The following is a 12,109-nucleotide window of genomic DNA, read 5'->3' as shown; positions in this document are numbered from 1 at the left end:
TTGTTTTATTCTCCTTATCGACATAAGTTTCTCCTTCAACTTCAACTTAAACTTCAAAAACATCATTACTCTAGGAGTAACTCATTCATCATAAGATTGTAAATTATAGATAAGTAAATGATTTAATTCATCGTCTCCATTATTTTACTTCTATAATTTAAGATGTCTATAATTCTATTTTTTATTAAATATAGCATAAGCAAGCTTGTTTATTTGTCTTGAAGCCAATCGATTCCTTTTTTTGTATGAATTTGATTGAAGGTGCTCCAATTATGCTCACATGTAGAAGACGAACATATTAGGCTAAGAACTTTAACTGCAAATGCTTTTAATTCAGGAGCATTTTCTCCAAATTGGCATGCCAACATTCTATATTAAAATAAAAAGTATATTATAATATATACTCAAGTAGGAAGCTTAAACATAAGTATTTAAATTTAAAATTATAAACGTGCAAGCATATTAGGAGAGCATGTTTTGTAATATGCTTGAGTTGCTCTAAATTTAAATATTTCATTCTTCAAATGAAAATTTTTAAGTTTATCTTTTTCTTTGAGATAGTCACTTTCACAAACAAGCCTATACAAGCATGCATATAAACAAGTCCTTATCATAATGAAATTGAGGGTTCTAATAATATGCAAAAGCATGTAAGTGTTGGTAATCAGTGATCTTACTTTTCATTTATAATTTTCTAAATTTTTTTGTAGCGCATTCTTGACCATCCAAATCTCTTGCTACAACTTCTTTAGCCTTATTCATTGCTTCATAAATAAATCCTATTGTTTGGTCCTTCTCACCATCAATCATTCTTAGCATCTTAACTAAAAGTTCTATAATCTTCAGAATATAATTTATGCTCTACTAGAAAAAATCATCTTTCATAATAATCTTCTTCACTTGTTTTCCTTCTTATTTTTTGGCCCATGAATTTATGTCTCATTCTTCAAAGCCGAACATAACTTATAATGGTTGTCTTAACTCCTTAAATTATTGCAATGTCAGATATATAATTGCAAATCTAGTGACAACAAGCAGAATAATTTCTTTATCAGTAAATTTTTTCATTAAGTTGAGTGCCCGAGAGTGATTGTAATTGAATTTACTAACAATTTTTGCTTTAAAAAAGGTAGAGTTATGCTGTGACAATTGTCCAAACCTCTCAAGCATTAAATCAATGCAGTGCGCAACACATGGAGTTTAATAGAGGTGCTTACTCTTCTCTATTAATAATCTCTCTACAGCTTTGTATGCACTTATATTATTTATAATAACTTGAACCACAAATATCTCTCCTACTTCCTCCACAACATCATCTTGCATTTGAAACAATAGTTGCACATCTTTTACAAAAGCTGAAACATTAACAGTGTTAATGTTAGAAATACAATTTCATATGTATTGTTAACAAGGAAGTTTATGATACTCCTCTGTCAAATATCTGACCAACCATCTGACATTATGGTCACTCCTGTCTCAACCCTGGCCTTTTTAACTTCATCCATCATCTTTGTTGTTATCCCAACCTCATCTAACATCCGGGTCCTCAACTCATATATGCTTGGAAGCTCTAGGCCTCAATCATAGCTCTCAATAGATTGAAACATGTTGAACCATGCTGGACTCCTAACAACATTGAATGGAATGCCATTTTCATAAAAATACTTGTCAATATCTAAACAAATTTTATTCATGAGTTCCTTTGTAGTAGTTGGAGGAGGAATAATTTGAGTGTTCATGTTCTCCTCTCCATTAACATTCTCTTTTTGTAATTGAAAAATAAGCAATAGCTCTTTTTACAATCAGTTGATAATGAAATAATCTTAAATATTCAAGAATAAAAAATTGGAAATGATTAAAATCAATAGGAAAATGAATTGATTTAAATAATCACCAACCACATTTACTCTTATTGGTTAAGAAATTTGCCAAAATTTTATAGAATAATGATTTTGCATAAATACAAGTTTCATATGTGCCAAGCTATTTAATTGATCTCAAACTTATCAACAGTTCTACTGCATTAAAAGAATTTGGATTAAAAGTTAGTATAAAATACGAATAGATAATTTTGAATCTATTTAAATTCAGAGCAATAGCTATTACGAACAAGAAAGGCGTTTGGCCAATTCTACCCAAAGAAGGAGAATAAGTCACACAACAAATTGGATTCAATTTGATGTATTATAAAGTCCATGCATAATATCATACTTCTCAAGCAACAAATACTTCTTATGTTGATGAAAGCACCAAAACATAATATAGAACTCAAGCTCAGGATAAGTAACCCAACAAATTTGGCTTGTGGTGGATGCAGATAATTTGTTTCTATAACTATCAAAGAAATTAATATTCAAATTTTCTTCTTATAACTCAGATGGTGTTATCTCCATGTGATCATTTACAAACTACTCATCATCTATAGTAATGTCCTAAAAATGCTAAGGGTCTTAGTCATCCTTTAATTCTTTTTTTCTTCAAGCTTTTGTCCTTTAGTCTTTTATTATATATGATGTACACCATGGAATACTTCTTTAGGATTGTCAGATAATTTATACTCTTTGCATGCACTTGCTTATACATGCTACAGTGGCATTCATATCTAAATGAAGAGCACATTAATCCCAAAATCTTAACAACAAAATGATATAGTTCTGGAGCGCTTTTATCAAATTGTATTCATCACTCAACTGAGGTGGAAGAAAATAAGTACCGTAGGTAGAATGAATCATTTTGATATATAAATTTTCTCCAATAAAAAAAATCAAATTACCTCGAGATCGTTTTGAAACTATATTTCGCCTACAACAGTCCAAAGAAGCCCTCTTTATTTCTAGAAGGTACCAATTGTATATTAGTGTTTGTTATCTTAGAATCAACTATAAGCATATTCATATAATGATATAATCTCAATTTTATCTCAGGACTCGTTGACTTATTTTCTTTATATTTAAAATGAGGATTTAGATAATGGTTTGTTACATGCAAGTAACAATAAAGTTGTGGCTCCTACTTTTCATTAATAATATTCTAAACTTTTTTATAGTTTCCCTCCTCTCCTCTTATGTTGTCGACAATCAGCTCATTTGTTTTACCCATAGTATTATATACGAGATCCATTGTAGGCTGCTTCTTTGCAGCCACTATCCTCAAAACTTACACTAGTGGCGTGGTATTTGTAATAGCATAAACCATAATCTGCCTGAACTTGTCATTCAAAATAATATTTTTAATTTGTTTCCTCGGGTTTTTTTGCCCAAGCACAACTTGACTACTGTGGTGAAGTGTAGATAGCCTCCAAAAGTTGTCGCCTCCAACATGCTTTGTGAAGTCAAATAGACAATGAAAAATCTTATTGTTGCAGGCTCATTATTTCTATTTTTTTACAAAAACTTTTTTTATAAGTGTCAAAACTCAAGAATGGTTATATATATGATTAATTAATTTTTTTTACTTTATTCAATACATTCTTATGTTTTGGCAGCTCCCCAATTTTTAAGGATTAGGCCTATGTAATGTGCGTCTTAGAGAATTCAATATAAGTGTTTTTTCTTCTCCATAAGTTTTGCATATGCGACCCTACGAGCACTGTCATTATCCGTCACCACTTGAACCACCAAGTACTCCCCAATCTCATTAATATTACCATCAACTACTCCAAAAAGGAACTCGACATTTTTTTTGATAAGATGTCTCAATAGACTTCATAAACGCTACCGTAAGGGTTATTAATCACTATATTTATCAAGCTTCTATTTTTTCTATCTTACCATCCATTATACATGATAGTTTTCACCGTTTGGTTGTAGGTTCTCTTGATTTCCTCAATACTTTTTTCAGTGTTTGTCAGTTCCTCCTTCAAAATCCATGTCCTTAAATCATACTTGGATGAGAGCTTTAACCCTCGTTAATAGTCTCCGACAGAACAAATCATGTTAAAGTAAACTTGCAAGGTTGCAGCATTAAAAGGGATAACATTCTCATAAAAAATCTCCCTATATTCGTTTATACCCATGTCTATGCCTCCACTATAGTCTTTGAGGTAGCTTTTGTGATGCTGAAGGCCAATCTCTCTGTCTATGTTTTATCGGGGTCATCATATAGTGATCCATGGGGCTCCTTGCACCCCTACAGGACATGGATTGCAATGAGAATGATGAGTTTCGACTGCTATGCTCGCTCTCGTGGTACAAGTTAATATCAACTTTGCTATCAACTATTTATGTGCTAGATGCTTCAACATTGTTGACTTATTTATGTATGCTTTGATTTTCTCCTTCACGATATCGAGCACTTTGGCATATGGTTCCATATTCTTATGGGATCCAGATATATAGGTGCTCCTTCATCCTATTTACACCACTCTTTACCACCATCTCACATTAATTATATTTAAGTAAACATGTTATGTCATTGCCTCCAACAATACTTGACTACTATGTTTCTATATTGATCTTTCTTATGATTATTTTTGCCTATAACCATCATCTACAAAATTTTACAATAGCGAGTTGAGAACAATAAAATATTTAAAGAAAAAAAATTTAGGGTTAAAAATAGGATTTCAAACAAAAAAAATTGGAACAAAATGTAAATTAAATGTAGCAATCACATTTATTTAATGACATTATGATTACAAACAAAAAAAGGTTACTGACATAAAATTAGGGTTTCGAATAAAAAGATTTGAAACAAAATGAAAGTTAAACGGAGTAATCACATTTACCAAATGACAGAGTAATCACATTTACCAAATGACAGCAGGGTTACTAATAAAAAAAATAAGGGTTACAAACCAATACATATTCAAGAATACAATTGAAAAGAGTTGAAGAATACTTGCATAGGAAGAAGAAAATTTATCTAATAGGAAGAAGGGAATATGGTGTAGTCCAGCTCTCAGGCGATCGTTGATGACAGTTGCAATGACAAGCTGGCTGCATGAGATTGCTAGGCGTTGGGTGCATGAATGTTTGATTGTAGGTATTTTTAATTATATTATTTCATTAAAAAATTAAATAGACTAAGAGATATGCCTCATACTAGAGAAGCGAGGCATGCTTCAACCAAATCAAGGTATACCTCTCACAGGAAATTCTCAATTCGTTCACCTGAAGGCTTTTTCCCTTGAAATTGTGTTGAGGCACCTCTTGTGCTTCACAATTTTAAACGGTGGTGTATGATCATCCTAAGAATTATTGAAATTCAACAAAACCTTTGATTTGAATAATTTATTTATAGTAAATGAAAGCTTTGTATGCAATATCACCCATATGCACCATCATCTATGTTCTTGCATCAAGGTAGTTATTATAGTGATACAAAGGTCCCTAAACCTTAACTCAACCTAATTGGGACAATTGAGCAAACTTATATATCTAAGGTTTAGCTATATCAAATCAAGATGGACTTGAGTCAAACCTAAAAAAACAAGGTGATCTATATTATGAAATTGGACTTTGATTAAAGTTAAATGACTAAAAAGTAATCAATTTTGGCATGGTTTCATGAGGTGAAAATTTTAAGATGTAATCAAGCATAAATGAGGTTTAAATGAACTAAAACCTTAATCTACTATTAAGATATGGATGAAGAATTTAACCATCTTTGAAGGAGATAGATTTTGAACTTTCAAGTCCATAGTTATCATATTTACTTGGGAACTAACCTATTTTAGTTGATATTTTTAAAGGAGTTTCGACTTTTAGGCTATATTTGAATTTTCGTGTATTTTCCCTATTTTCTTTATTAGACAAAATGTGAAACGAGTATATAGATAAAAAGGTTGGAGTAGCTCAGTGGCAGATAAGATTAGGGAGAGTCTCCTTAGATGGTTTGGTCACATGAAGCGTCTTTGGATGGCCTACTTAGGAGAGTAGATGTATTAGATATGTTCTATATTAAAAAAGGTAGATGTAGACCTAACATGAGTTGGTTAGAAAGTATTGAAAATGATATTTTTTATTAGATTTAAATGAGAATTTTGCTCTTAGTAGAATATAATGGAGAAACAAGATTCATGTAGTCGACCCCACATAGTGGGATAAAGGCATGATGATGATGATGATGTTGTTGTTATTGTTTAGGGAGTTAGATATTTATAAATTTTTCTTTTATTATTTACTTGGAAAACCCTAATTAAGGTAAGAGGAAGACTAATTTTATCATAAGTTTGATCTATTACCTTGATCTTATCTTTCATTGTTCATTTATGCTTCTTGATTGTTTTGTAAGGAGATTCTAGCTTTTTAACTTTTCTCGAAAACCTTAACCATACTTGCTTGAAAACCTTTTATGTAGGTGTAAATTAGAAATCTTAACTTCATGAAACCCTAGTTCTTGATTTTTTGCATAGAAAAAAACATCCCTTCTCCAAAGAACACTAAGCGCTTTAAAATTCTATCAATTTCATACCATTTTCCATCATAATTTCATCAATATTATTAGATCATCTTATCGTTGTGATACATATAAATTTTGGGGTTAGATTGATTTAGATACATATTAGTGTTTGAGTTTTAGTTTCACTTTTAGAATATCTTGGATAATCTAGGTGAAAGAAATAATTGATGAGAGGCTAGGCTAATTTTAGACCTAAGAAGAATGGATGGAGACTAATAAGACAACGGTGAGGCTTGCTCACGTAATTTGTTAACCACTTCAAATTGTTCTCAAAGAGTACAATTACTCCAAATGTTAAATTAATTAGGTCATTCAAGAGCTCAAGTAATTAATATAATACCTAGTGAGCGCTCTAGAGGATTGACATTATTTGATGGAAAATTCGGTTGAACCATTAAAAAATAAGAGATGAAGAGGCATTAAAAGTTTCAATAATAGAATTGATCAACATTAGGAGAAGACAATTTCTAATTAGGGGCAAATAGGTGAAATTTTTTACCAATCCTTTATTGTAACTGCAAAATTCTTATTAGGAGGGATCATATCTAATAGGATCAAGACACAAGAACTCATGGGATACTAATGAATGTTTATAATGATTATCAATCATTCTTGACAATTTTTCATAATAGGTCATTCACACTAGATGTTGGGTTCTAATTCATTGCTAGAAGGATATGTTCCACTTCGCTTCAACTTGTGCTCATCTATACTTATTGTGGAATTGCTTTGGGCTAATCTTATTATTAGATTGGCTATTTTAAAAAAATTGATCAACTTCAATCGTAGGAGTGGCTACTATAATTGAATCATTAATGTTGATATCTATGAAGTTGGGTTGGACATATTTAATGGTCTAATTAATGCTTCATGGGTAGGCTACACAACCAACAAAGTTAACTTCAATATTTTTTGGGCTGAGCACATTTTTGACCGGTCTACGACAAATTTTATTTGCTTTCTAACTAATGCTATTTTAATGTGGGAGGGTGGGGGAATAAGTTTAGGAGCTGTTATCTATTAATATTGGTCCCCTGTTTCAAACCTTAATTCAAGCCATCTTGGATTGAATTTGGCAAGCTAATAATTTTGTGATTTACCCATGTCAAATAAAGGCCAATGGACTCAAGGCAAGTTTAAAACAGGGGATCAATATTATCAATTTGGGACCTCAATTCATGCTAATTTAGTAAAAGATAGTCAATTTACAGATGATTTCGTGCAAACTCATCAAGGAGGAATTTTAAAGTTATAATTAAGAATGTAGGAAATTTTAATGAGCCAAAATTGTATCTGCAATCTATGCAATGCATGTAGAATTTTACCACCAATGAAAGTGATGGATTTAAATTTTTTAATTGATGGGAATTATAATTTTTTAATTGATATTTTGAAGTAATTCACTTTTAAGCTAGATTTGAATTTCTTTTTTTTTTAATTAAAAAGTTTAGATGTTTATAAATTTAATTTGTATCTTGGATATAAAATCAATATAATACAATTCAATCCGAGTGGCATTATTTTCTCTTTCTTGTGATTTCTCCCTATCGCTCTTGTTTATTTTTTTTTGTAAATCACCTTTCACTTGATAATGAGTTGCTCTCACCCAAAGGCATGTCTCCAAGCCATTTGAAATAAATCCCAATGTAGGCGAATTGGTTCTCAAGGTAAAAATCCTTGAAATATCTCTTTCCTCAATTTTAGGTGATAATTTTTACCCATCTCTTCATATCTCTTTTTTTTTTCACATTTGATTGAGTAGGCTGGGCCCATATCTATAGAATGGATACATCAAGGATCAACCTTAAGCCCATATCTTTTTTCTTTAGTGATGGATGTTCCCACTATACATTTGCAAGAGGTTGTACCTTGGTGTATGCTTTTTGCTGATGATATTTTTCTTGTTAATAAGATTAGAGATGGAGTTGAAGGTGAACTTGAATTATGGAGGTCAACCTTAGAGTCTAAAGGCTTTCGTTTGAGTGGATCAAAAACTGAATATATGAAGTGTAATTTTAGTAATAATAGATTTAGTGGGGGGATTGTGACTTTGGCGATCAAGTCATTAATAAGAGCACTCGTTTTAGATATCTTGGGTCTATTGTTCAGAGTGATGGTAAAATAGATGGGGATATTATTAGTAGAATTCAAGTTGGATGGTTAGAGTGGAGGAATGCATCGGGGTTGTTGTGTGATAGAAAAGTCCCTCTCAAACTTAAGGGAAAATTTTATAACATGGTAGTGAGACCTGCAATTCTTTATGGTGCAGAATGTTGGCCATTAAAAGAGAAGCATAATATTAAGTTAACTCAAGGTTTAAAATTGCGTAAATAAGCCTCGAGACGTTTTTCGTCCGTAAGGCGAGGCGTAAGCCTCGAGGCGGTGTGAGGCGTAAGCCTCACCGACGAAGAATTGCGTAAATGAGAATTTAAGGGGTTTAGCAAGTAAAAAATAGTAAGATTCTATCATACAATAAAAACATCTAAATGACAATTAAAATTAGGGGAAAGTAAGAAAATAGATGCAATAAAATCATGTCCCAAAGTACAAAATCATAAAATATTAGTTTATCAAAACTCCCAAAGTATAATTAAGAAAGAACATATATAATCTAATCATGTCCCATCATTAAATGGGTCTTCAAGGGAATCTTCTCACCCCTTCCTCCCTCCTATAAAGTCCAATGTCTTCCAATCAAAACATGCACTCATGAAGAAGTAAACTAACACTAACAACTATTACTAAAGATGATGAATAGAATAATATGCTGGACTGTCGGGGGTCCAAGGGGGCGCTGCCCCCTGGCGGGGTTCGACCTATTATTTTTATGGGAAGAAACCGAGTGGTATCGAGCATGTTCCTTAGCAGTACCGAGCATGTACCTAAGGCACGAGCATGTACCTAACAGTACCGAGCAAATACCTAGCTGTACCGAGCATATACTAAGCGATACCGAGCATGTACCTAGCAGTACCAAGCATATACTAAGCGGTACCGAGCATATACTGAGCGGTACCGAGCATATACTGAGCGGTACCGAGCATATACTGAGCGGTTTTGAGCATATATTTGAGGCGTACGCCTCAGCCAGAATTGCGCAATTGCGCCTCTGAGGCGCGCCTCAGTCCAAGTGAGGCGTACGCCTCTGCCAGGAGAGGAATTGCGTAAGCCTTGAGGCGGTTTTGGGTCAAATTGCACAGAGGCGCGCCTCTTATTGCGCAATTTTAAACAGAGAGTTAACTGTTGCAGAGGTGAGGATGCTCAGGTGGATGAGTGGCTTTACTCTTGAAGACAAGATACAAAATGAGCATTTACGTGAAAAGGTTGGAGTAGCTCCAGTGGATGATAAGATTAAAGAGAGTTGCCTTAGATCGCTTGGTCACATAAAATGGTGGCCTTCTGTTGACTCGGTTAGGAAAGTAGATGTATTAGATTTGGTTTATATTAAGAAAGGTAGAGGTAGACCTAAAAAATACTTGGTTAGAAAATATTATAAATGACCTTTCTTTTTTAGATTTAATGTGAATTTGTCTCTTAATAGGACACAATGGAGAAAAAAGATTCATGTAGCTGTTCCTATGTAGTGAGATAAAAGCTTGATATTGTTGTTCTTTTTGTTGAATCTTTCGAAGAAGCCCTAATTATGTGTGCATTTAAGCTTTGAATTCCTTACGTACCCTGAATTCAAGATGTCACAGTTTTTAGTTTCTTGCGTAGTTGCCTTAGGTTCTCCATAAAACCTAGGTGGCATGCAATCCTATTTTTTCTATAGCATTTTACATCATCATTATTCTTGGATTAATTTGGCATCGTGATACATCTTTATTATGATGTTCGGTTGATTTCGGATCAAGTTGAACCTCAGACACAATTGATTCATGAGGCTGGCGTTTTCAAGATGCCACGTGTGGGAAGGCTGAGGATGATATTCACTTTTAATTTGTGCAGTTAATTAGCTGGTTTACTAAGTGCTTTGGTTCTATGGATTGCATTATTATTATTATTATTAGTTTTTGTTAGATAAGTATATTGATATTCACTATTGATTAGTAGAAATCAACAAAAAAATGTTATGAATTTATTTCTTTATGGTTTTATTTTATGATCAAAGACAGCAATATATGTAATATCACCTGCATGCCCTCCATTAATTTTTTTTTGCTCCATAGTGTTACTGCACTGAGATGATGAAGGAAACAGTTGAAATGCAATGTTCTCAAAGATGGTGTTTACATTTGCACATCCATGTTCATTTGATTTTTATAGCATCTTTTACTCGTTTTAGGATATTTCTTCTTTTGGTGCATTCTCGAATAGCTCTTCTATTGTTAATCATTCTTCTTTGCAATTTCAGAGACATTCACCAATCACTTTGCGAAGTATGGGATGATTATTGATTCTGTTATAATGAAGGATAAGCACACCCAGATGCCTAGAGGTTTTGGATTCGTTACATTTGCTGATCCAACTGTCCTTGATAAGATTTTGGAAGAGGAGCATTCTATTGATGGGCGGGTGGTAGGACCATAGGACCATATTACTTCAAACTACAGAATATATTTTGTTATGACAACATGTTGGATTGAATTATTCGGATACTTTTTATTTTTAATTTCAGGTTGAAGTCAAGAGAACAGTTCCAAGGGAGGATATGCCACCAAAAGGAGGTCCTAAGAGCAAGAAAATCTTTGTGGGAGGAATACCCACAGCTTTGACAGAAGGTAATTGTTACAATTTTATACTATCTGATTAATCAGTTGGTAATCACATCAGCTTTTTAACATTGCAGATGAGTTCAAGGAGCACTTCTCCTCCTACGGAGTAGTGGTTGAGCATCAAATAATGGTGGATCACAGCACTGGGCGTTCTCGAGGCTTTGGCTTTATCACCTTTGAAAATGAGGAACCTGTTGAAAAAATTATTTCCGAGGGCAGGATGCATAATCTTGCCGGGAAACAGGTAAGTTTATCTTTTGCTAAAACCAGCATTACCATTGTCAGCATGCATGATATACTGGATCTAAACTTTCTTTGTCCTAGATTCTTTATTTTTAGCCACTAGTGTTCATGTAAATCTAATGATGATCCAAGTAGTGAAAGTATGTCAAACGCTTCAATGCTGTAATTTCTTTGTATACCTAGAGAATAAATGTAGTAAACATTCAATCAAGTTAAGAGATTGTGCTTCAGCATATGAAGCATGGTTTAAAATTGCGCAATATGAGGCTCGCCTTGAGGCCCGCCTTTGCGCAATTCCAGTAAAAAACGCCTCGATGCTTGCGCCTCGAGTTTTTTTATGAGGCTTGCGCCTCAACTTGGTTAAGGCCCTCCTCGCCTCACTGGCTTGAGGCTTATGCCTCACGCTATATATATTAAAACTTACATAAATCTTGAAGTAAATGCCCGACATTGGACTCTATAGGAGAGGAGGAAGGGGAGAGAGCAGTTCACCATAATGATGATTCAAATGAAGAACCCCTTAGTGATGACAGTGCTGATGACTTATGAGTTCTTATGTGATATGTCATTGCTATTTATTTTGGAAATTGGAATTATATGTTAATGAAAAGAATACTGGGATTTGGAAAAGATAGAATTTTGAGTTGAACTATATTTTATGTTGTCTTATTATTGAGATATTTTGATTTCACTTCATTTCTTATGCTTTTTTATGTTTTATATTATTCACTCATTAGTATATAAAAAAT

The 12,109-nt window shown here is 33.1% G+C and overlaps 1 protein-coding gene across 1 annotated transcript in view; it reads left to right on the top strand.

Moving 5' to 3' along the window:
* The window catches only part of LOC110102782 (heterogeneous nuclear ribonucleoprotein 1), a 29,821-nt gene that overhangs the window by 7,280 nt on the left and 10,432 nt on the right, over window positions 1-12,109 (top strand). The window contains exons 4-6 of the mRNA XM_020831264.2: window positions 10,757-10,920; window positions 11,021-11,123; window positions 11,192-11,361. Of these exons, the coding sequence (XP_020686923.2) occupies window positions 10,757-10,920; window positions 11,021-11,123; window positions 11,192-11,361 (437 nt within the window). The remainder of the gene's footprint in view (window positions 1-10,756; window positions 10,921-11,020; window positions 11,124-11,191; window positions 11,362-12,109) is intronic.

The sequence above is a fragment of the Dendrobium catenatum genome, unplaced genomic scaffold (genome assembly GCF_001605985.2).
Source record: "Dendrobium catenatum unplaced genomic scaffold, ASM160598v2 fragScaff_scaffold_1067, whole genome shotgun sequence".
Lineage (NCBI taxonomy): Eukaryota > Viridiplantae > Streptophyta > Magnoliopsida > Asparagales > Orchidaceae > Dendrobium > Dendrobium catenatum.
The sequence above is the reverse complement of the archived record's forward strand: the minus strand, read 5'-3'. Positions and strand labels throughout refer to the sequence as shown.